This window comes from Myodes glareolus, chromosome 4, assembly GCF_982192425.1.
Source record: "Myodes glareolus chromosome 4, mMyoGla1.1, whole genome shotgun sequence".
Lineage (NCBI taxonomy): Eukaryota > Metazoa > Chordata > Mammalia > Rodentia > Cricetidae > Myodes > Myodes glareolus.
This window is the reverse complement of record NC_142029.1, coordinates 111,246,792-111,273,043: the sequence shown is the minus strand read 5'-3', so window position 1 is coordinate 111,273,043 and position 26,252 is coordinate 111,246,792. Positions and strand designations below refer to the sequence as shown.

Genomic DNA, 26,252 nt, shown 5'->3' with positions numbered 1-26,252 from the left:
CAGACACACACACACACATAGATACACACACACATACAGACACACACAGACACAGAGATATACACACAGGCACATACACATATAGACACACACACAGCCACATACAGACACACACAGACACACAGCCACATACAGACACACAGATATACACATAGACACATACAGACACACACACAGACATACATACACACTCAGACAGACACACACACACACATACACACATACGGAGGTGGGGGAGAGTGATGTGGGATGACCTTCTGTATATGTGTTGCTTTTATTGGTTGATGAATAAAACTGTTTTGGCCAATGGCTTAGCAGAGTAAAGCCAGGCGGGAAATCTGAACAGAGATATAGAGAGAGTAGGCAGAGTCAAAGAGATGCCATATAGCTGCCTAAGGAGAAAAATGCCAGAATCTTACCAGTAAGCCACAGCCTAGTGGCATTACACAGATTAATAGAAATGGGTTAATTTAAGATATAAAAGCTGGTTAGGAATATGCCTGAGTCATTGGCCAAACAGTATTGTAATTAATATAGTTTCTGTGTGATTATCTGGGTCTGAGCAGTCAGGAAACTAAGTGCAGTCTCTGTCTGGAGGAGGGGACACTGAGACTTCCCTGTCCTTATTAAGTTCCTTTCCATATATTACTACTTTTGTACATAACCTTGTGGTCGATCACTCTGAGGTCAGACTTTGTTTGGTTTCCAGGGCTGTCAATCATTAGGCTCCTCCTCTGGCTGTCCCTCAGCATCCATGCATCCTGTGAACATGTCCCCTTAATCCTCCTAGTACTACCCCCAGCTTCACACACTCCCAACTGCTTTAAATTCTCAGCCAACTTTTACATAAGTTTACCTCCTCTGGAGTGCCTCCCCTCCCCTGCACACACCTTACTTCCCTCCCCTGCACACACACCTCCAACAGCCACCACAGCAGTTTATACTTGGAGGACACACAATTTACCACTTAACTCCACAGCCCAGGACTGGGCAATAGAGGTGTTTGAGGTAGGTGCTGCTATCACCCTTGTGAGATGGTCAAGACTTTGAAGACAGGCTGTGTACGTGTGGGTTTCTGTCACTAGCCCAGAGTCAGGCATGTTCTCTAACCTCACAGAGGATAAAGCAGGGCTCTCTGGGACACTCTCAGCACCACACAGTTGAAATAAAATACTACCGATCCCTCTATGAATAGCCTTAGAGTGTCCCAGATAATTCCTTGCACCCCCGGCTCCCTAAAATGCAGGGGTGCTTTCTGTCCCCTCTGCAGCTAATACTGGTGCTCTGGAGTTGGCAGGCCACAGGCCCATTCCTCGAAGACACCATTGTCAGCAAGACAACTCCCAGATGTCACCAACATGTCAAACTCCCTGCTACACATCATCTAAAGCTTCCCATGCACCTACAACTGCTTCACGCCAGCTCATCTAGCCTCCTCTAACTTTACAAAAGACTTTTCAACCTCCACGACAAACTCTGCAGCTTCTGCCTCACCATCTACAGGGCTAAGGAATTTGCCGAGTTGCCAAACGCTCACAGCTGAACCCAACGACCTGGCACCTGGTTCAGGCTTTCCTGAGGTGTGGAATACCCCACTCAAGGAGATGCGTGCCTGGACACATGGGCTGAAAGGGAACCAGAAAGCCTAAGAACACAACTGGAAAACAAGGGATGAGCCAACTCATACGATAGGCACCTGAGACAAGGTGAGACTTGTAAAGGCAGCTTCCTCATCTTACACACCAGACACAACCCAAACCTGGATACAGCACACCTGCACACAACACGCCTGCTCACAGCACACACCTGCACACAACATGCCTGCTTACAACACACACCTGCAAACAATACATACCTGAGCACAACACACCTGCTCACAACACACACCTGTAAATAATACATACCTGCGCACACGCCTGCACACAACACACCTGCTCACAACACACACCTGCAAACAATACACACCTGCACACAACACACACATACACACAACACACCTGCTCACAACATAGACCCTTGCACAACACACCTGAAAACAATACACACCATGCACAACACACACACAACACATACCTGTGTACAACACAGACCTGCACACAATGCATCTGCTCACAACATGCATGTGCACAACACACACCTGCTCACAACATACCCGCTCAAAACACGTATCTGTGCACAAACACATACCTGTGAACAAAACACCTATGCATAACATACAACCTGCTCACAATACATACTTTACTAAGAGGAAATGTACAAGGAATAGGGTTTTCCCACTCTTTGTCCCTAAAAAATCATGATTGAAAACACAGGCTTTAGTGTGGAAAGTAATGAATGTGGCTTCCAACATTCTCAGCCCCATACACGATGATCTCCCATTCCATGGACCAAGCCGCCTGCTCCAGAAAACACGTGAGACCAATACTCTGATGCCTGTAATTAGACTCCCTCAAGTGAAATGTGTGACAAGTATCTTTACACTTGTCTAAAGTTTAACTTGGCTGTGCTTACTTAGAACTGTCTCTTGAGTCCTCATCAGTGTGAACCAGACTGCCACAGATGCTCAAGAACAGCACGGCGGGACCTGTAAGCAAAGGAGAAGGCAAGCCAGCCATGCCCTGAAAGTACCAGGTCTGCTTCGAGAGAACAATGCGCACAGCTGCCCAGGTCTGCTGGAGAACCAGTGTCTGACAAGGGAGCTCCAGGAGTCACCACCGTGCACAGGCAGACGGCTGTCAGACAGAGCCCTGAGGACAAAGGGAAACGCAGAGTGTGGGATTGAGTCACACCGAAGTGTCTCCAGGGCAGCTTGTCTGAGGTCAGAGAGAAGGGGAAGCCACAGCAGCAGACCCCACTCCGAGCATCTGTGGTATGTTCTATTAGTACTAGGGCATTATTTTCACAACACAGAGAACTGGGAGGCTACTACTGCAGCCTGCAACTGTGAGCAACTTTCCAGGCTGGAGAGATGGCTCAGTGGTTAAGAGCATGTGCTGCTCTTGCAGAGGACCTGGGTTTAATTCTCAGCACCCACATGGCGGCTCATAAGTGTCTGCAATTCCAGCTCCAGATAACTCAACGCCCTCTTCTGGCTTCTGTGGGTACTGCACACACATGGTACACATGCTGATATACACTTATGCACATACAATAAATGCATATTGGATTTTTAAAAGAACTTTTCATTTGAAAGCAGCTCATTAAATGCCCCTCATCTCAGGTGCATAGGTACTTTGTTCCACTTCCGGCAGAGGCAGTTTCTCCTAGACACGGGACTCTAAATAGTACCCAAATTTGAGATCTGACTACAACAATCATTTGTATTGCTTCAACTAGATTGTTATTAACGGAAATAGGCCTTTAAATTTTATTTTCTATTGTGTGTGCACAATAAGCCAACCACTGGCACAATCAAGCGTGGCATGCTGACCCCTGCAGCGCCACTGCTGCATTGCTTCTGTGCCAGGACAAATGTCAACATGCAGAAAAAAGCACAAGTGGGCGGGATTACTAGGGCAGGGTGCTTAGACTCAGGAATCTCCCAGCTTCCACAGAGAACTCCTGGAGAAACACTGTTCTGTATCACACACTATGGGATACGTCTGCAAGAGGTGAAACAGAAGAGGATTTTAAGATGAGCATGCTAAAAACAGGTTCTAATTAGAAATGAGTTACCTCCCAGCCCAGGCAAAGGGGGAGGCCTTGCACCTCCAGGTGAACCCTGGGGAAGGCAGACAGCGGACAGGACGGCTGAAGTCCGTCAGAGGAGGGGAACCCTGTGATTCGGGACAGCCCTGAGGGAAGGCTCGTGGGCAGAAATGTAAGCCAACCAGGATGACTTCACAGGGTGGAGGAGGGGCTCCATGACGCACTCGGGTCTAAGGAAGAGGAAAAGACGCTGTGGTGATTCATCCAACAGGAAGCCAGGACAGACAAGGGGAAGGACACTGGGACAGAGTGACTGAAGAGGAGCGAGAACTACCCTGCCACGTACAGAAAAAACGAAGGCAGGAGACGGCCAAGAGCGTGCATGCCTTGGGCTTTGTTTCGGAGATCTGCTTGGCATCACAGTTCCTTCACTGGCTGACTAGGAGGATCAGACGTAAGATTTTACCTCCGCCAACCAAGACACGGGCTATGCAGTGTTCCCATGCAGAGTGGGTGCTCAGCCAAAGTTATCTATTTTACGAAAATAGGGAAATTGAACAGCAAAATTCATGTTGACAAGATGATCACAGGGAACTGGGGAGAAGGTTCCGTGAGGTGAGTGCCTCTAGGTGAAGAACCGGATGTGGTGGGCCATATAAACCCCTGCACCGGGGAAGAGGCAGGCAGATCCCTGGAGCTCTTGATGAACTGACAGCCTGACAATTCATGTCCCCAGGTTCAGCGAGAGACCCTGTCTCAAAAAGTACAATGGAGAGCTGTTGGTGAAGGCATTCTATATCAACCCATGGTCTCTACATACACAACCATACATGCACGCATGCGTACCTGCGCACACCCCCACGTGAACTCATACAAAGATCACAAATTAGCGAAGTCTGTAAGCTCAGCAGATCAAGGCTTTCGGGCCGCACTGAGGTCAGAGTCTTCAGCTACCTAACAATCCACAATGAAACTAAACTACTTTGGCTTCTCCAAGCACTCGGGGCTAGGAGCGAAGGGCTACACTGACCATTTCCCTGAAACCATGCCTCTGTAGTCCTGTTGGCAAAGACCAAAACAAAGGAATATCTGGCATTCTCCAAAGACTCTTCCAAGTCCCCAAATTATGTGGCTACTGTGTCACGCCAGTCCAGAGCCCAGGGGTATGCACAGACATACCCAGGATGGCAGGCTCTAATGTTCACAGCCCCTCACAGCTTGGTGATAGCAAAGGTGCCATGAGGGGTGGCACGGATCTACCTTCTGCGTTGGAAGCAAACGAACAACCCTCTCCTGAACCTTCACATTTTTCTGTTCACAAGTGGCTACCGGGGTCAGGGGGGAGCCAAGAGGGAATCTGTTCTCTGCAACTCCTGAGGAGGGAACTCAGGACCTTTCCCTAACACATAGCGGGAAACTAAGTGTGTAATGCTGAAAACAGTTTCTAGAATCACAACACTGTGACAATTAACCTTTCAACCCCCAAACAGTAAGTCCTACAATGGTCTAGCCAAGATAAGAAACAAGATAGAAAAACTGGGCTCGGGAGACAGGTCAGTCTATTTTCTAGTATCTTCCTACACTAAATTCCTGACAGAAAATAAGTTCCAGGGGCTGCAGGTATGGCTTACTCAGTAAAATACTTGCCATGCAAGCATGAAGGTACCAGGCAGTCATGCACATGTGTGCAGTAGTGCACACATACACTGTCAGTGCTGGAGAGGCTACGGGAAGTCGCCAAGGGCTCTGGCCAAGGACGCTAGCCTAACACTATTCTGATAGCTCCGGGTTCAGTGAGAGACCTTGTCTCAAAACATACGTAGAGAAAACTGGGTTCTATAGCTCAGTGGAGAACACTTGGCCAGCATGCATGAAGTACTCAGTTCAATCCATGGTGGCAGAGAAAATACAAATAAATAATAAAGCAGAGAATGATTAATGACATCATCTGACAGTTGGCTTTCAGTCTCCGCATGCACACTCATATGTATGTGTGAATGTCAATCTACATACATGCACACACATGCACACAAACGTATATAGACAAAAAATATAGGTCCCATAGGGGCAGAGAACATATAGCTGGTATTCATCTGGGATTTGGTACGGACAGACCTTAAACATTGAGAAGATACTATTTCAGTAGTACCTGTTCTTGTTTCATTTCTGTTGCTATGATAAAAATATCCCTACAACAAACATCTTGAAGGAGGAAGGGATTTATTGGATTACAGTTCTCGGTTACAGCCCAAAATGAAGAGAGGTCACAGCGGCAGAACCCTGAGGCCGATGGTCACACCATATCTACAGTCAAGAGCATGGGACAACAAACACACCAGTGCTGTCTGCTGGCTGCTCACTCAGCTTTCTTTACTCTTAAACAGGGCAGGACCCGGCCTAAGGGATGGGGCCACCCACAGTGGGCTGCGCCAGTCAACAACCAAGGCAACCATGTCCCGATAATTCTTCATTGTGATTCTAGGTTGTGTCATGTTGGTAGTTCACAGAAATCATCTCAGTGCCCTCCTAGGCAAGCTGTCCACTTGAGTCTCTACCTCAGATTTGCTGTGTTAATAGTCTATGCACTTATTCACTAGACACCTCAAGGCCCACTTCCGGGGCTACGACGCCTCAAGGCCCACTTCCAGGGCTACGACACCTCAAGGCCCACTTCTGGGGCTATGATATCTCAGGTCCACTTCCGGGGCTATGATACCTCAAGGCCCACTTCCAGGGCTATGATATTTCAGGTCCACTTCCAGTGATTTGCTTCCTCTAGGGAGGCTCCACCTCCTAAGTGTTCCCAGCCCTTTCATGTTCCAGGCCCTTTCAAAGCATCTACACCAGTTTGGGACCAAGTCTCAAAAAAACCCTGAGGGGACATTTCACATTCCAACTTCTGTAATCTTTTTGCTTAACTTGTCTAAAAACAGGAAATCAGAGATCACCTCAGTGCTACCCAGCAAACGCCTCCTCCATAAAATAAAGCTGAAGATACTCCAAGCAGACTCCGGGAACATATTTGTAGTTATTGCCTTGCAACAAAAACCCCACTAACCTTGGGCTGCAGAGAGGGCTCAGTCAGTAAGGTGCTTGTCACACATAAGGACCAGAGCTCACGTCCCCACCATCCACATAAAATGTGACCCAGGGGAGAGGGCCTGCGATCCCTGCTGGGAAGGAGGAGAGCCAGGCAGGTCTCTGGAGCCCATTGGTCAGCCATTCCAATCCATCCACATTCGGTGAGAGACTGAAGACAGGCAAAGGGCTACGGAGGGAGACTCGGCCTTGCCCTCTGACCCCCACAGCCACGAGTGGGTGTGCGCACACACACCAACCACCTCAGCACCGCAAAACCTGCTCATTTTACAACTGGCCTAATAAAATCCCTGCTTTGTGCTCCTGAACTAATAAAATGATGTACGTCACTGAGTAAAAGGCACCAGAACATAAATATGTGTATTTATTTCATTTTCCCCTCCAAACTCCTAGAATTTACTTTGGAGAAAAGTGTAAGAGACTTCACAATTTTGGGAAATCTCATTTTTTAACTCAGAACTAAGAAAATATGTATTCTAGAGTAGAGCATTCAGACGTATTCTTAGCTTCCTGCTCTATACTTCCAAGGTCATGTGTAAATCTATTTATGTATTCTGAAACAGCACAGCCCTGGACTGTCTTGCCTTAATTCCCCAATGCCCATAATTCCCCATAGTGCTACAAAAAAGCATTCCTAGTGTGTCTGTCTTTACATTTTTCAACTTTCCCCTGCATCTCCAAATGAGCAATGAAAATAATATCAGAGCTACTTGGGGCTGGAGGGTGTACCCAGGGAAACAGTATCAGAGAAACTCAAGGGAGGAGGGGCGCTCCCAGGGAAACAGACCTTACCAGAGAAGTACCCCTTCCACAAAGACCCCAGATGGAGAGGACTAGATAGCGGGAACCACAGTTCCAAAGCCTTCCTGCTCCCATTCCTGAGCCACAGGACCCGAGGCTGCCCTAACGGTAGAGGAACAGCAGCAGCAGAGCAGGAGATGCCTCCTTCCTCGCTTGCTCCTGGCAAAGCCAGCCTGTAAAACAAGCTGTCTGCCATCCTGGTCTTGCGGGGCCTGCTCTGGGAAGATGCAGGAAAAGGGGAAGAAACAAAGAAAGAGCAGCCTGTCACGCGGTGCCCGCAGCAAATGAGAGCCAGGGAGACTGGTTAGCAGAGGGAGAGAAAGTGTGTAAAGAGCCAGGGAGACTGGCTAGCAGAGGGAGAGAAAGTGTGTAAAGAGTTGGGGAGACTGGCTAGCAGAGGGACAGAAAGTGTGTAAAGAGTTGGGGAGACTGGCTAGCAGAGGGAGAGAAAGTGTGTAAAGAGTGTCTCATTTCAGGGGTCATCTGCAAAGACCTGGGGATGAGCAGTTAGCAAGAAGAGGAACTTGACAGCTTACAGAACACTTTGAAAAAACATCACAGTTAGAAGGACACTGTGGGAGGGTGTGAACAAGTCCAAACAATGCAGAGAGGAACGGGGCTAGCCCCCAACTCTGGATGACCAAAGCAGGTTCAACAGTGAGACTGACCAAGGTGGGGTGGTCAAGCTGGCATTGTCAATGTTGCTTAGGAGGGCCTCCGTGCCAATTCTACCCAACCCTTCTGTTTATTCGTCTCTAGCAGCAGCCATGGGAGAATCCGTGAGCTGAGCATCCCTAGAAACAGAAGGGATCTTTCGATAAGAGCCTACCACATCAGATACCGTGCTGATCTGCCTTCCAGATGAAGAAAACAGTGGCCTGGGGAGGCACCTACAGACAGCAGTCACCCTCGGGAAGCTCTTCCACCTGGCCACCGCTGACTTCCAAGAGGGAGCTCAGCCTTCCCTTCACGAATGTGCTCCTGCCTGTCACCAAGCAGCCAACCTCACTGTGAACCAGCACTGGGCAGAAATTCCTGTAACAGTAGAGCTAAGTGCTGCAGTCTGGATTGTGACCAGCAGAGCAGAAGACCTGGACTCCAGCTTCTCACGGGTTTAAGTAGCCATTGGCTTAAGGAGGCTGGAGGTGTCCATGAGTGCTGGAGGCCCACGTCTTTAACAGAGAAAACGATAAACAGATACGGTACAGGTCTCATTGTCCTAAACTGACGGGAAAACCCACATGGAATCCTGTTTCTGCCCTGCAAGGAAACGGAGTCTACCCACTCCATTTCATCTCCGGATGCTCCTGTAGCCATCTGTCACTGCGCAAAACATCTTGGTTTAGAAGCCCCCAAACACCCCAGTCAACTGCTCATTCCCTGCCAGAACCTTCTCCACGAGTCTATGCAGCCGTAATCAAGTGGTCCCAGCATGCACAGAGGTGATCGGTTGCCTTCTTAGCGTCTGGAGAGACAGCCGCTCCAAGTCCAAAGACATCAAGGGTGCACCAGGTCATTCTTTAAAAGGAGCGGGAGAGATGGCTGAACAGTTAGGAGCAGTCTCTGCTCTTCTAGAGAACCCGAGTTCAGTTCTCAACACCCACGTCAGGACGTTTACAACCCCGGCAACTCCAGCCCAAGGATACAAAGTTGGCGGCGTCCACATAGCCTCTCACAGACGCTCCCACACACAAGCAATCTAAAAGAAAATGCATTTTAAACCCTATCTTTGTCTCTCCCACAAAACTTTTTTTTGGGGGGGGGGTGGTTTGGTTATGTAGCTTTGAAGCTTGTCCTAGAACTAGCTCTTGTAGACCAGGTTGGTCTCGAACTCACAGAGATCTGCCTGCCTCTGCCTCACGAGTGCTGGGATTAAAGGTGTGTGCCACCCCCACAGAACGTTCATACTCATTATCCCACTTAAACTCCACATTAACTTTAGAATATAAATATTTAGCAAATCCATTTATTTTGCAGAGGTCAACTGACTTCTCTCGGGCAATACGACCTGTCTCCAGTGGTACAGACCCAGACGTGGCACGTCCTCTGAGTAACACGAGAAGGTGGGGCATGGGGTGTGTGTGTGCGTGTGTGTGTGCGTGTGTGTGTGTGTGTGTGTGCGTGCATGCGTGCGTGTGTGCGTGCGTGCGTGTGTGTGTGCGTGTGTGTGTGTGTGTGACAGCGTATGGCCTGAGAGCGCGGAGGAGAAAATACAGCGACACCCACCACTCACCTCAGAAACCAGCCCCTTCCAAGTGTACCTCTTCAAACAAACTCAGTCCCCAAGAGTGTGCTTCAGGCCAGGCCCAATGTAAAGGGCCCTGCTCTGTGACCCTAGAGCACAAAGTCCTAGGCCTTTCTGTGGCCTACTGAGGCAGAACAACTTCTGAGGCTTCCTCTGGACTCCGCTACCACCCTCAGGGCGACAATTACTGCCCGTTTCCCCCTCTGGTCGCAGAGGAAAGAGAAGCACAGCTGTGGGTGGGTCCTGGCTGACTCCAGCCTTGGGGCAGCGGCCACACATCCTGCCACCTGCTGAGGTCAGCACAGCAAGGAGATCTTTCTCTACTCCTTCATAGTCTTAGCAGAGGAAAAGGCCCGTGCTACGGTCGGAACTAGACTGTGAATACAGCACCCCCGCTTCCAATACACGGATCAGTCGTATGTGACGCTTGGAGGCGTGCGCCAAGCTGAAGAAGGGGAATTTCTGTCAGCTACACATGAGTGCACACACTGTGAAGCAGTTAGCTTTCCTATCGTTTCTGTAAATTTATCGTTGCATTTATTTTATTTGTAGGGGAGAGGAGGAGCATGCCGTCAAGTTTGTGTGGAGGTCAAAGGACAATTTTTGGGAACTCGTTCCCTCCTCTCCCTTCCCGTGTGGCCCCAGGCATGGTGGTAGTGTCCTTACTCAGTGAGCCACCTCATCAGCACTTCCGGCTGGTTTAATAACAATGGTGGCATATGCCTACCACAGGCCTCCGATGTGTCTGCACTGTGCTGAGTTTGACCTATGTCTTATTTAGCTCTCACGCAACTCTGAGACAAGAAATCTGGCTTCATCCCACTCCACCTCGGAGGCTTCGGTGGCCAAAGTTCCCTGTGGTCACACAGTGAGGCGGCTGCGGAGGTTAAAATTGTTCTTAATCTTTCCTTGTTTTTAAACACATCCTAGCTCAATCTCGCCAGCCTTCTGACAGTCTTTGTGCTGCTGAATTACAAGCACTATGCTTTCTACCTGTGTTCTAAGCCACTGCTCCATGTGCTGTTCAAAAAATTTCTCCACCAGCAGGTCCTGGTGCATGTGAGCCGCGTGCCTGGGAACAGGCATAGAGATGGCTGTGAGCTGGAGACCAGATCCCATCCTGCTGCCTTCACACAAGGGTGGTTCCGGTCATGAAATCAGAAGAGGGACCAGAAGGGGGAAGGGATCCTTAAGGAAGTGGGAAGGGAAGAAAGACTGTAATGGGGATGACGTGGAGCTTTTCTGGAGAAGGAGTGGAAGGGAGGAAGAGTGGGGGGAGGGCCACCAAACAAAGTGTGTGAAAGCCAGGACAAAAACCACATTTTCATGCCTATTTACTAAAAATGGGGCTCAGTGCATAAGAGTGTTTGCTGCCAAGGTTGACAAACTGAGTTCAGTCCCAAGAACACACATAGCAAAGGAGCGACCCAACTCCCACAAGCTGCCCTCTGACCTCCAGGTGCTCTCTCTCTCTCTCTCTCTCTCTCTCTCACACACACACACACACACACACACACACACACACACACACTCTCACACACACACCCACATACATACATAATAAGTAAATTTTTTTCTAAAAATGTAAAAACGAATAAAGGTCAACACTAAGACTCGCAGATGCTAAACGACATAATTTACAATTTAAACATAAAATGTAAACATTGTAGAAGCAAGCATAGGAAGGCAGGCAAGGGACACAGGGCTAGGCAAGACATTCTTAGGAGGGATGGACACCAAAAGCACCATGTATAAAGACAAAAAAAAATCAGTTAATTGCACTTTACCAAAATTACAGACTTAGTTTTTCAAAATGGTTCCAGAAAGAGAGTAAAGGACGGAAGCTCACTGTGGGAAGAAGACGCACGCCACAGCCCTGCACACCGAGGACGCTCGGAGCGCAGGGTAAAATAAAACACCCAGTTAGGGCAGTGAAGTAATGGACTTCTCCCCAAACAGAGCATGCAGACAGAGCGCATTCAGAGAGCATGTGCAGGCCTGTGGGCCTTAGGGAAGAACAAACTTAAACCACAATAAGCTTACAGCACCTATTAGAACACCGTTGGGACAGCTTACATAGAAATCAGTGCTAGATGCTGCTCAGGAGACAGAAACGTAGGGTGTTTACACTGCAGGGAGGATTCTAAAATGAAATCACTACTCTGGAGAAGCATTTAGCGATTATTTTATTAACAGCACACAGTTACCATCTAATCTAGCCTCCTGGGTATTTATCTGAAATAGTGAAAAAATATGTCCACACACACCCTGTTTGTGAACATCCACAGAAACATCCCCGGTAATAAACAAACACTGAAAGCAACCCAGGTGTCCCTTCACAGAGAAGCAGCCAGACCACATCCAGCCCTTGGAGTACTACTCAGCAATGAAAATGAACCGATCATTGACACAAGCAAAACTCTGGGTGGATCTCAGGAAACAGCACAGACGAAGGAGCCAGTCTCAAGAGTTCCATATTTCAAGGATTTGCTTACATAAAACATAATAAACAGAATTGTAGAGAATTATGATTAGGTGAGGTATCACTGTGATTCAGGGACTGAGGGGAAGAAGGAAAGAGTGAGCGTCACCATAATCAGGGAGCAAGGAAAAGCACCGAGAGTCGGAATTGCTCTGCATCTTGACTGTGGAGCTGGATTCACAGTGCATGGGAGATGCAAACTCAGCAAACATGTGTGTGAAACCTGAAGAGCCCGGTCTGGGCTCTGAGGATCACATTCATGTCACCTTGGTCCTGCTAGGGTCCCATGACCAAGTCAGGGTCACCAGCAGCGGAGACAGGGTGCCCTAGGCCTCACTACTGTACTTGCAACCTCCTGGGAAGCTACGATCGTTTCAAATGGAATGTGGAGGCTGAGGACTCCACTAACATTTAATACGACCAACAGGAGTGGAGGAGACAGAGCTGCAGCGCTGCCCAGTGAGACCCCAAACACAAACAGGACAGCATTTGAAAGCTGCACCCAGAGACTTAACAGGGTCGTGTTCCCAATGCCTCCTTCCTCCTAAAAAGAAAAGGGGGATAATAAAACAAACAAACAATCCTGATGTTGAGCCCCGTGATAGGCTGGGAGTTCTGCCCTGAGTTTGGGATGAATGCACCCTAGGGTTTCACAAGTGACAGAAGGGCTCAACCAGGACCCAGCGCAACATCCAAGAGCACCAGCAACTTCCTTTCAGAGAAGCAGTGCCCTGGCCTACCCACCACGGCCAGGTGTACACAGAACCACTCCTCCAAAACAAAGCAAGGGCAAACCAACAGGACTTCAAAAAAGAATCCCTTGGCAAACAAACATAAAACCTCAGTAACCTCAGACAATTCCTAGCAAACTTTGTAATCAAATACATCCTCTGGCCTGACCTCCTCCCTCACCTCTTGCTTTTCAAGGATTCTGTCACCTACTGTATTCAGGTACCCTTCAATAGTAATAAAAACATTCAAAATACTACAAAATCCCTGGCCTTCATTTCCATATGCACAGGAACACACATAATCCAGCCAGAAAGGAGTGTTACTTCAGAAAATGTTAGTAAATACTAGAAATGCTAGCAGCGCTTACGAACTTCAACACATGGTGTGAACTGCTGCGGAATCTGACAGTATTCCCAGCACTTCCCTGGGTCTGTCACTGGATATTTTCAGTTCTGGGTGTTGCCCTGCACGTTCAGAAAACACACGCACACCTGGAGAATGCTCTCCCAGCGGAGCTCCTGCCTCCGTTAATTGGGCCCACCATTCTTGGGATCACACATCTGGGTGTGTCTAGCTCTGGGATCACGCATCTGACGGGTGTCGGACATCAGAAAGCATAGTGCCACACAGAGACGCTCCAGACACACAGGCTGGCTGGCAGGAGCAGGCACTCTCCACGCTCACCAGCCGAGCACCTTCCCGGGAAAGCGCTCACAGTTCTCCATGCCTGTGCTGCTGTCCACGGAAGATGCACTCCTCATGCTACAGTCTGTGCGTGTTCTCGGTCCACCGGAGCCCGCAGCCCACATCTTCTCAACAGAGCCTTGAATACCTAGACATGAGGGCATCCTTCACAGCACCTTCTCACTTACTTGCCACCTGGATGAGTTTCCCTCATCAAGAAAAAATGTGGCATGCAAGACAAAACAAAAACAAGCTCACTAACAACTAAACATCACCTGTGCACACACACCAGGAACCCACCAAGTAAAGGGTCTTTAGAACACTCTATTCTATGCCTGCTCCTTACATGACCACACACACACACACACCAGGAACCCACCAAGTAAGAGGTCTTTAGAACATTCTATTCTATGCCTGCTCCTTACATGACCACACACACACACACACACACACACACCAGGAACCCACCAGGTAAGAGGTCTTTAGAACACTCTATTCTATGCCTGCTCCTTACATGAACACACACACACACACACACACACACACCAGGAACCCACCAAGTAAGAGGTCTTTAGAACACTCTATTCTATGCCTGCTCTTTTCCGTGCTGCTCAAATGTTTGCCTCCTGATGCTTTGCTTTTCTTCCACAGTTCAACTTAAGTACTGTTCTCTCGTTATTCCAATAAAAAGCCAACGTGGGGAGAAACCATGCAATGTTCAGAGCACAGTCCTAGTACTTCTGTTTCTCTGGAGCCGTCAAGAACTTGAACCCCAGAGAACCTTAAGCACCAGTGTTGGACTGGGCACTGCCAACCTGAGCCCCATATGGTAGGCCGCCAGGAAGAATCTTAGGCAGTCTGGCAGGATCCACAGCCTAGTTTTGGAAGCAGAAAGCCAGGGACGTTCCATCTTCAAGCCCTGACATTTCACTCCCTGAAAAGGAGTCTTCTGAATTGTAGCTGTTTAATATTACCCTAGTCTGCTGTGCTCACTTCTGGAGAACAAGCTGACACTCTTGAGGCAAATGGATTTTTGCTGTATCAACCCTCCACCACCACCAAGGCCTTTTATAAGCAAAAACCACCAAACTTTTAATAGTCTTCGAGGAGGAAGCTAGAGCCATGTGGAAAGAAACAGGAAGCAGAGGGACCAAATTCCATCCAAAATGTAAGCACCAAGGCCCTTGGGATCAAGATCTGTGTCCTGAAGCCGCAGTCCAGATAATAGAGACAATACACCCACGACAAAGGCAGAAAAGCAAACATTTTCAAAAAAAAAAAATGAGAAGAGGGGAAAGGCCTAGGATTCGTGGCGAAGGGAACTCGTCCCCCAGCATGGTTCCCTAGGAAGCAGTACCAGCGGTTCCTCTGGGCTGTCAAGAGCCGTCGTGGACCTGGGTGCCACTCTCTGGCCTGCCACAAATGTCACGTTCCAAGAAAGTTCAACCAGCTCCCCCTTGGAACGTTTACATTTCCTCCCAGAAACCAGATTCTTTTCAAGGCAGTGCCAACAGGCCAGGGAAAGCCGGATCCAATCCCCGATTTGAGTAAGAAACTTGTTTGGGAAGAACAAAGAAGGCGCAGGGGCGGAGCGGGCCTCGAGCCTCCCGGCCAGGGCGCGTCTTGGGGTCCGGGCTGGGCGCCCCGTGCGCCTTTGTCTGCGCCGGGACAGCAGCACCCGCCAACCCTCCTGTCCCACCGGCGACCGGGACCCGCCAACCACACGGGAAAAGTCAGTCCCGCGTCGGGGGCCCACGCGCGGACCAGAGTCCCCGATCTCCCGTAGGGATACGCCCCGTGGGGTACTGGGCACTTGGAGGGTGGCACGAGATTGGATTCTGCTTTGTGTCTTATTGAACCTTCTGGATCCCTCACGGGACACTCGGAGGCCCCGGCGCCGACCTGGCCGCCCAAGTCCCCACATCTGGAGTAGAGCTGATGTCAGCCTGGAATCCGAGGAGGAACCACACAGACCTCTCGGCCCAGTCCAGAAGAGCCCTCCCTGAACCCCCGGCTTGAGCAGGTTACCTCTCAGCACAGGCTCGCAAGGTCCCCGGCGCGACTTTGCCCTCCGCATGGGGCGATCATGGGGCGATCCCGGCAGGGGAATGGCGGCAGGGGGATGGCTGGCGGCTGGGCGCGCGGCGAGGGGCGCCCCTGCGCTCAGGAAGTAGAGAGATGCCCAGCTCTCCCTCCAGTCCCACCCACCCCACCCTGCCGCCCGGTCCCTGAGCGCCCCGCGCTCCCGGCCGCCAGCCGAGCTGCCCGGGAGGGTCGCTAGTCCGGTCCCTGTAACCTTACACTCCACCCCGCCCAGGCCCTGGCCGCGGGGCCCTAGAGCCCGTCCCCAGCTTCCCGTCGCCCCTCCCGGGACCTCAGAAACTGCCAGGGCTCTGGCTGACGTGTCTCCCTTAGACCCTTATTTTATCCTCGGCTGCCTTTGAATTCCTGACACACTCACCATTTCTGTCTGAATGCCTTAGACTCCATCCCTGGGATCTGCCTGGAAACTCCTGACTAGGTTCGGTTTAGGGTCAACTTTTCTCCTACGTGGAATTTCCAGGTAAAAGTGGCCCTACTTTTCTCAGCGTTCCCAAGGCCCTCGTGCTTTCATCAGGTAGGGGGATCCGGATAGGAGGGGCTATGTAAGCCCCTCTGAGAAGCAAAATGGCCTAAACAGACCTTACTGACAGCCTTAAAAGTTCAATAGGTTCCTAGGACCTTACATCCTGTGGCCCTTATCTGTTCAAGCCGAAGTAAAGAATTTTAGTGTTAGGACAGTGTTTATGACTCTGTCCCACCTCTGAAATCAGGCTCTCTTTCCTTAGCAACACTCCATACCCAGGCCCACTGTACTAGATTACAGTCCTTGCCTTTAGAAGCCATGTTCTGGGACCTTTTTGGTCTTCTGAGAGGTGGGGCCACAGACCAAGCTCTTAGAGGGCTAGGGCATATCCGGGCTTCTGTCTGTCTCCTCCCTCCCTCTCTTCTTCCCAGGCCATCAAAGGGTTCCTGTCTGTGTTGTGCCAACTCCTTAACTCAGCCGCTCACATCTTTACTCTCTGAGCTTCATCAGATTTCATGACAGCCTTCAGATTTGGTAACATCGGCTCCGCAGACAGAGGGCCCAAATGTAACTGGCAGAGCTCTGTCTCAAGCAGAGGCTCCACTTAAAGTCACCTGCCTTTGTAAGACACGCAAAGTCAAGATATGTGCACAGAAACGGCAGAGCGGTGGGTCCTCACTTGTTAAGTTTGGACTGGAGAGTCTTGTCGGGAAAGAGTGCAGGGGGGAGGGGTGGAGATCAGATGAGCAGGAAAAAGAGGCACTGGCTGGCAAGGGCAGTGGAGCCCAGAAGGAGCTGGCAGGGTTCGCGAGCTTGGCGAGAAAGTAGAAATGGGGGAAAGAGTTTCAACTACAAAGGAAGAGGCAACACGCTTGCCTTGCGGAAGATGAGCAAAGGCACAAAGTGTAGGCCTGGGACGAAAGGAAGAAACGGCACCACACCTTGGCTTGGCTGTTGAGGAGGCTCCTGTCAGGCTGTGAAATGACTTCTCTAATGTCACAGAACAAGTTCAGTAGCAAAGCCAGGGGTGGAACCCCACACCCCACATGTGCTTCCTTGATGGGATTTCCCTCTGGATGCTGTGAATACCATGGATTAATAAAGAAACTGCTTTGAACCTATAGCAAGGTAGAACTTAGCTGGTGGGTGGGGGGCACGACACACACAACACACACTAAACTGAATGTTGGGAGGAAGAGGGCGGAGTCAAGGAGAAGTCAGGGAGACGCCTCCGGAGAGAGATGCGCTGAAATATTGCTGGTAGGCCATGACCTCATGGTGACGCATAGATTAATGGAGATGGGTTAAATTAAGATGTAAGAGTTAGCCGATAAGAAGTGAGAGCTAATGTGCCAAGCAGTGATTTAATAATATAGTTTCTGTGTGCTTATGTTGGGACCGGGCGGGACAGAAACCTCCATAGGACACTTCCTACCACATGGTGTCCATGTTGAGTGCTGGCTTAGGAGCTGAGGCTGTGCCTTACAGTCAATGAGGGAACAGTTGCTTCAGTGGTTTATCTGGACCTTGACAAGCCGTGGTAATGAAGAATTACAAGAAGAGGTAATGAACAGAAATGGAGGGGAAGAGGCTAGTCTACACATTCTAACTCCCCTACTTGGTTCTGTCCTTGGAGGGAGCAAAACTGACCAGTTACAAGCACCAGCGCTAGGATACAAACACCTGGCATGGACAACATCACAGGTCAGCTGACTGGCATTGGACAAGACACCACCTAATCGCTCTTTTTTAACACATAATTAATTTTTATTTTGTGTTCAATGGTGTTTTGTCTGCAGGTATGTCTGTGTGAGGGTATCAGAAGCTGTGGAACTTGAGTTATAGACAGCCGTGGCTGCCATGGAGATGCTGGAAATTGAACGCGGGCCCTCTGGAGTATGAAGGAGACAAGGTGGAAGCATGCAAACCATTTCACATGGAAAGCATGCAAACCGTTTCACATGGAAAGCATGCTCCCAAGGGAAACAAGGGCTGGAAGAGGCTGGGGAAAGAATAGGGCTGGGAAGTGCTAAGGCTACTCCAGCATCCAGCTCTGCAGTTCTCTAGGGCACAGTCTGCAAGCTGAGAATCTTGGGAGTTCGTCAGTGAGTCTGGCCCACACTCTGCACTCCTCGGTTGACTCCAAGTGGCCACACGCATGGCAGTCTAGACAGAAAGCCCTGCTGGAGGCCAGCTGCCCTAACCCTGCCTTAGCACTCTCAGCTGCTAGTAGTCTGTATCTTCTCCATGTCTGTGAATCGATTGCTCAGAAACTGTGGGCTGAAAGAAAAGGTGCCAGCTCCAACAAAGCTTTCTCTGTAACAGATCACAGATTCCAATGCCTCATTTGAGCCGAAAAGAAACAAGATATAATAATAATAATAATAGTAATAATAATAATAATAATAATGGTGGCACACACCAATGACACCAGCTCCAGAGGGGCAGAGGCAGGAGAAACGCATCAAGTTCTGGTCCCACATAGAGAATGACTCGTAAGACTTGGCCTAAAATAATGTCTTAACTAACAGGCAAAGCAGTTCATACCTGTGCTTCTGGGGGAGGGGGTGTATATACTTACACTAAATGTCAACATCCTTTCTGCAGTGACTCACTCTTTCACGTGCTAATCGCTACAGACGGGGATGGGGCCATCTGAGTGTCCTTCGGGGACCAAACAGGCTGGATATTGGATATTGCCATTAGGATACCAGCAGCCTGAGGGTAAGGCCTGAGCACTAGCCTAAGTTCTTCCCCCTTCTAACCTGGGAGGTTTAGACCACAAACCACAGTTTCTTCCGCCTCAGCCTCTGAAGCTTGTTTTGAGGGCTGAGATAACAGACCAGTATCCACAACTTAGGAAGTCAGCGAGAGTCTTTCCTTTTTCTTCCAGAATTTCAAAATACCAAGGACTTTCAATACTTTATTAGCATGCAAACACCCTCCATCCGCACGCATTCAGCTCCCATCTGCACACACATCTAAGTTTTTATTAGCCTTGGCCTTGCTAGGTGGACACCAAGTAGCCGAAGAGGAAGGCCCAAGTGAAGGCTAACGACAGAGGAGTCCACAGACAAAGCCATGCAGGGAATCTCATAGCCTCCTCTGAGATGGGCACTACAACCTGTAGGGCACAATGAATGACTATTTAAAGAACAAACCAATGGAAGGTTTCAATCAGGCAGCCTTAATTAAAATGACTTGTTTTGCTTCTAGAAAGATTGTTTTAAAGTTCCAGTTCCCCGGTACTTTCCAAAGTGTGATTTCTGAGCCACAGCATGTAGGAATTTGAATTCCCATAGCCTATCTCTAAATTCAGAACATCTCAGCATAGATGTTGGAGCTCACAAAGAGTCCCTCCTAGGTTTATTGGGGTGTTGGGACTCTCAAAATTCTTTCAGAAGTACTGGCTACACCAAACTCAATTTGCTAAAGGTAAGGAGTGGTGGCTGACACACAGAGGCCCCAAAGAGGAGCTACTGAGGTACAAGTGGACGTGCACTCAGCACTGAAAGGGCCCCAGGACTGACAAGGGGGTGTCTGTCATTGCTGCTGTTTGAGGGGGCCCCAGGACTGACAAGGGGTGTCTGTCATTGTTGCTGTTTGAGGGAGGCCCAGGACTGAGAAGGGGGTGTCTGCCATTGTTGCTGTTTGAGGGGGGCCCAGGACTGACAAGGGGGTGTCTGCCATTGTTGCTGTTTGAGGGGGGCCCAGGACTGACAAGGGGGTGTCTGCCATTGTTGCTGTTTGAGGGGGGCCCAGGACTGACAAGGGGGTGTCTGTCATTGCTGCTGTTTGAGGGGGACCCAAGGACTGACAAGGGGGTGTCTGTCATTGCTGCTGTTTGAGGGGGCCCCAGGACTGACAAGGGGGTGTCTGTCATTGCTGCTGTTTGAGGGGGCCCCAGGACTGACAAGGGGGTGTCTGCCATTGTTGCTGTTTGAGGGGGGCCCAGGACTGACAAGGGGATGTCTGCCATTGTTGCTGTTTGAGGGGGGCCCAGGACTGACAAGGGGGTGTCTGCCATTGTTGCTGTTTGAGGGGGGCCCAGGACTGACAAGGGGATGTCTGCCATTGTTGCTGTTTGAGGGGGGCCCAAGGACTGACAAGGGGGTGTCTGTCATTGCTGCTGTTTGAGGGGGACCCAAGGACTGACAAGGGGGGTCTGTTATTGCTGCTGTTTGATGGGGGTTGGTTTTGTTTTAAGCAGGGTCCTTGCAAGATAGCTCTGATGTCCTGGTGTCCATTATGTAGCCTAGGCGAATGCTGAACTCATGGTCATCCTGTTCTAGCCTCTCAGGTGTTGGAAATGTGGAGATCTTTTGTTCATGCTATAACAAAAGAAGCCTGCCTGCAGACCAGAGTGTGAAGCGAGCCACTAGTCAGCCACAGAGGCCAGTGGTGGCGCACACCTTAAACCCTGCACTTGGGAGGCAAATGCAGATGGATCTCTGTGAGTTCAAGGCTGCCCTGGGCTACACAAGATGGATCGAGTCTCAAAGAGAAACAGAGCCAGACAGGGGTGGCTCACCTTTAATTCTAGTACTTGTGAGTCCATGGCTCTAATCCCACACTAAGAAAGTGGAGACAGGAAGGGTATGGCTGGGGAGGAGGAGACAGGAGCTCCTAGCATTGAGTCTGAGGACTTGTAGAGACAGGAGACCCCATTTGGTCTGAGGATTTCGTAGAGGTAAGAACTAGTGGCTGGCTGCTCTGTTTCTTTGATCTTTCAGCATTTACCCTTATATCTCACTTAAGGTTTTGATTATTAAAACTACTTAGAATTCATGCTACAGGAACTACAGTGATACCCCACCATACCCGACTGAAATAGGCTATTCTAGAAAAAGCCATGGACACAAGAAATGAAAGCCCTGCTCCTCAGCATCTCCCCTTTTAATCTCTTCATAAACATCCAATGGCCACATTCATACTGGATTGGATGGACCCAGGCACAGTAGCGTCCTCATTTGGTTTTTGGTTTTTGTTGTTGTTGTTGTTTTTGCTATTGTTGTTTGGTTTTTCAAGACAGGGTCTCTCTGTGTGGCCCTGGCTGTCCTGAAACTCATTCTGTAGACCAGGTTGGCCTAGAATTCACAGAGATCTGACTTCGTCTGCCTTCTGAGTGCTGGCATCAAAGGTGTGTGCCATCACTGCCTGCCTGCATCCTCTTATCTGTAATTTCATTTTCTGTAGTTTCAGTTTACCTAGTCAACTGCAATCCAAAATACTGCATGGTAAGTTCCAGAAAAAAATTTTCATATGCTTTCTGAGTACCCTTGTGGTACTGGACAGCTCACTGGCCTTCTTTGTACGCTGTATCCATGCAGGATGCATTACCCTTCCGTCAGTTATTACAATAGAAGGCACTCTGAACCAGGGAGAACAATGGATTGTCTAAGTGCCCTAGTTTATTCAGTTATTATCGTTACTTTCTTAATAAGCTTATTATATAATTTAAACTTATCATTTGTATGTATGTGTAGGTGAAAGCATATGGCATATAGACACATGAGTTACTTTTCTCATTTTCATAACCAAAGATCTGACAGGACGTAATTAGAGACAGAAAATATTCATTTTATGTCACGTCATTGCTAGGTGGGGAAGGCATGGTGGTAGGAACGTGAGGCTGCTTGGTCACATCTGGGAAGGGGTGTTCAGCTTTTACCTGATTTTGTCTTTTCCTGTTTTATTTAGCGAGAACTCTAGTCCCTAGGATGGCGCTACCCACATTCCAGATGGGTTCTTCACCCTCAGGTGTTCTCGGGGAAAGCCCTGACGAACACAGGCAAAGGTATTCTTCGCTGATGCCGACGATGGAAGCGGCCACAGTAGGCGGCTGGCACCCACAGGAGGCTTGGCGCAGGCCTTCTTTGAATAAGGGCGTGCGCTCCACAGAGAAGAGATTCTTTCCAAGGTTTTCATTCTCCTGTGTATTTTGTAAAGATAGCAGTGGATCTTCCCTCCCCACCTTGTCTCCAAGCATACCGTCACATTCCTGAGTAAGCCTTTCATCACGCATACCGCCTCTCAAGAGGCAGGCATATGCCCTGCCCCCTACTTGGGAAGTGTTGAGAGCTGGCTCCACGATTCAGGGACCAAGGTCTACAGGGTCCGGGTGATGAGCGAGGAGGAGGAGGCGAGAGAATCTTGCCAGGGCCAGATTCATCACCATGGAAGAGGAGAAGCAAAAGGGAAGGAGCACGGGGAGGAAAAGTGGGCAGACATCCAGGGTGAGACACCTCTGAGTCCTGGAAACTGGGCCCAAGGACAAGGCAGACGCTCCTAAGAAAACGGCGACACGGCAGAACCCAGTCCTATTTCACTTCCTGCTGCAGTGATGGACTCCTTGAGCACAAGCAGCTTGGAGAAGGAAGGGTTTATTCCACCTTAGAGCCTACAGTCCGTCACGAACGGAAGTCAGGGCAGGAACCTGGAGGCAGGAGCTGATGGAGAAGCCATGGAGGAACACGCTTACTGGCTGCTCCCCATAACTTGTTCAGTCTGCTTTGTTATACATTCCAGGACCACCTGTCCAGAGGTGACACCACCCACAGCTGGGCTCGGCCTCCCACATCAATCGTTAAATAAAATGCCCCTCAGACATGCTCTCGGGCCCATCTGACGGAGACGGTTTCCTAACTGAGGATTTCACTTCCTAGTTGCCTGGAGCTTGTGCCAAACAGACAGAAAATCAACCAACGCAGAATCCATCAGCTGGAAATCTGCTTCATTTGAAATCCACTGGAGGACTTAGGGACAGACAGAAGGCCAGGCTCTGAGCTACCTAAATTGCCACAGGTAATTTGGCTCAGTGACTAAGTTATGGGTCTGAGGCCTGTTTGTCAGGATGCTTTCGGTTTCACACCCTCAGTCTCTTGCCTCATCAGCTCCTCTTGGGGGTGTTGTTATCTAATATATGAGTAGCCTGTAATTGGAGCTATTAAAATGTGAGAGACAGAGAAGATAAGACCATGGCGAGAGAATGCATCTACCACAAAAACGTGGGAAAAAGTAGAGGGGGTTTAGTTCTAAAAACTGGTCACAAACGCTGAAGGATGCTGAACAGGGCATGTAGCTCTGGATGAGAGCTTGGCACACAGTAACTATTCAGATGGTTGAGCTGTCCTGGTGGTTACTGACGATCACTACAGAAAGCTCAGGACCACTAGAGCTGGGGGCAGTTTTCACTGATTATGGTTTGATTTCTCCGGGTTAGGGTTTCTCAGCAGAGAAACTATTGTCAGTCTCACTGACTGACAATAGGCTGATAGCTTTCATTGTGAGATACTGCTCTATGCATTGTAGCTGGAGAGTCAGTAGCAGGTCACCTCTTGAAGCCTGGTCAGGAAAAAAAGACTGGAGAAATGAGTTGGCCTTTTAAGAGCACTAGATGCTCTTGCTCAGACCAAAGTTCAGTACCCAGTACCCACATAGTGGCTTACAACAGTCTGGAACTCCAGTTCCAGGGAATCCACCCTCTTCTGGCTCCTGCAGGCCCTGAACACTCATGGTGTACATACATACATGCAGGAAAAACCTTAAAAAGAAAGAAGGAAGGAAGGAGGGAAGGAAGAAAGAAGGAAAGGAAAGATAAAAACTCTCTCTAGGCATTGCTAACTGTACCTTAGGGTACTTAGTTGTCTTTGGCTGAGAATTGCTGACTTAGTTAATTAATTGGCATTGTTTAATAGAGAAGGAAGCCCCTGGGCCTCTCTCTCTATTGATTCTTCCTTGACAGAAAGCAACCTCAGCTGTGTTTGCCCTATGATTATATCTCACACAAAGAAAACAGTTTATTGCTTTATTCCTAGTAGTGACACACATTTGTATATATAAAACTGAAAGCACACTGAGTTTCTAAGAACACCAAGCCACCGTTAAAAGCAAGGATTTGAACCTTTCATGGTGGTACAGGCCTGCAATCCCAAGAACGAAAATTCTAGGTCAGGGCGACCTAACACAACCGACAAGAGTTTTCACAGTAAGAGACAACTTGGATCACGGTGTTCATGCTGAGGGCTTACGGGGGATTAGGTTCAGCTTGGGTGTTTCATTCGGAAAACCTATCTTTTTAACCTAGAGCCAGAGAACAATGGAAGGAACCGGCCTCTCTGTGACCGGCACAGTTTATCTCTTTTGGAATGGGGGCTGCAGACCGGCAGCTCTGACACCTTGAAAACCACGACAGAGATGGAGGGAAAGCCCCACTGTTCCTAATGGTTCCACCACTGGGAAGTTCGGGTCATTTTATAGCATAAATCTGGAGGAAATGTTAAAGTTGACGTGATAAATGTTCTAAGTTATCTATCTAGCAATCAAAGTGTGCGTCTGTGATAGCGCCAGCATCGTTCTAAGAGCAACAGAGGCTTGAGAACAGATGGTAGGGACGGGAACAATTTGACCTAACTGGGGAATGTGAATCCCTGCACAAAGCAACTCACAGATTGGGCAAGGGAGTCTGGGAACACAGATTCAGTTGAAACAGGAACCAGGAAAGACCCATGATACTGGGTGCTGGGACGTCCCTGGTGAACCTTAGTAGCCTGGGAGCCATCTGTGAGGCTTGTGAATGCTGACTGCTGGGCCCGTCCTCGCTTTTGACTCAGTAGATCAGGATGGGTCTTAAATTTGCATTTCCGACAAGTTTCCCAATGATGCTGAGGCTGTCTGTTGAGGTATCACACAGGACGAGAGCCGCGGGTTCGGGACACTGGGCCCCTCTTGTCTGGCTCTCAGAACCCCAGTCTAAATGAGGATTCAGACAGATGATTTTGGGAACAAGATGAGCAAATCCCAACTTCTTGAGCTAGTACACACACCGTCTCCCCCATGCTCTGTGACTGTACACATGATCAGTGCAGGCTACCCAGCAGGGCTGGTTATCTACGAAGATGAGGATTATTCAGACATTAAAGAGACAGAGCGGGTTAACTCACGGTTATATCCTTCCTAGTTCACCTCTCTAGACAGTGTCCAGGACTCCAGATCTTACTGCCTAGAGCAAAGGCCTCTGCAACAGATCCCCAGGGGGTGGGTGATGAGCCCCCAAGGTAAACACAGTCTCTTCCTCTTATTCCAGGAAGAAGCAAGCTCTGTGTTCCCACAATCACACCACACATCTCTCTGCATATTTTAAAACAGACTTCCCACTCCAATGGTTCTGGAATAGGCTTCCTCACCCCCTCATTTATTAGTTATTTGAGGATGACCTTAACTTACACAAAACTCAGGGTTTTCTCTTTTTATTAGTGTGGTGACCTGCATATAGCCTCAAGGGGCTTTGTGAGATTCAGGAATCACAAGCAAAGCTGTTCACACAATCCGTTCACAGCTCATCTCCAGATTACTAGCTGGTTGTAATTAACTTGTTCTTTTATCAAGTAGCCATTGTACTGGTGTTTAAATTGTTGCCAGGGCAGAGGGCAGGTAGATACAGCTTCCTTTTTACACTTCTTGAGTTTCGGGAACTTGTAAGAAATATGAAGATGGCCGTGTTGATTTGAGATATTCACCATCCTCATTCCCACAAGTAAGGAAAATATCCTAAGATATCCTAAAAGACAAACCTGGGGACCAGTGGGCTAGGTTAGCCATTTTAGGCGAACAATAAATCAGAATTAATTTGTGGGCTGATAGCAACTCAGACAGGGGTTGAGACAAAAGGGTCTGATGGCCACTAACTGAGCCATGTATAAGTCATGCCATGCATGAGGCTGTGTGGTCAGTGCAGAGGCCAGGTTCCAGGGCAACATTCCTAAACAAAGCACTCAGAAGATGCTGGGCAGGGTGGCAGTGGAGCCAGCCCCCAGACACCCCTAGCCTGGAGAAGGGAGATTGGCATATGGGATGATGCTGGCTCCGGATATTTGAAGAGCCGAGACTCCTCGGCATTTGCTCCACAGAGCCCTGATGCAGTATATCACATACGGTAATTGGCCATCCATTCATGGATCACAAATTCAATGTCAAATAACCAATATTGTAAATAA

General features: G+C 49.1%; 1 protein-coding gene and 1 long non-coding RNA gene across 6 annotated transcripts in view; one reads left to right on the top strand and one right to left on the bottom strand.

Annotated features, from left to right (window-relative positions):
* The window catches only part of Amotl1 (angiomotin like 1), a 134,919-nt gene that overhangs the window by 62,133 nt on the left and 46,534 nt on the right, over positions 1-26,252 (bottom strand). Inside the window, exon 1 of one of the 5 annotated variants that reach the window (XM_085689911.2) lies at positions 16,153-16,296. The exons of 2 other annotated variants lie outside the window; for them this stretch is intronic. Coding sequence is in view for 1 of the 3 variants with exons in the window: in XM_048433672.3 (XP_048289629.3) it covers positions 15,720-15,768 (49 nt within the window). In the remaining 2 variants the exon portion in view is untranslated. Of the gene's footprint in view, positions 1-9,781; positions 9,927-15,719; positions 15,897-16,152; positions 16,297-26,252 lie in introns of those variants that run through there. 2 more of the 5 variants (XM_048433672.3, XM_048433677.3) reach the window with 2 other exon arrangements.
* On the top strand, positions 17,816-24,549 carry LOC146894749 (uncharacterized). The gene is made up of 5 exons (XR_015001943.2): positions 17,816-17,961; positions 18,057-18,169; positions 18,865-18,981; positions 21,958-23,061; positions 24,344-24,549. It is a non-coding gene; the product is annotated as an uncharacterized LOC146894749 (long non-coding RNA).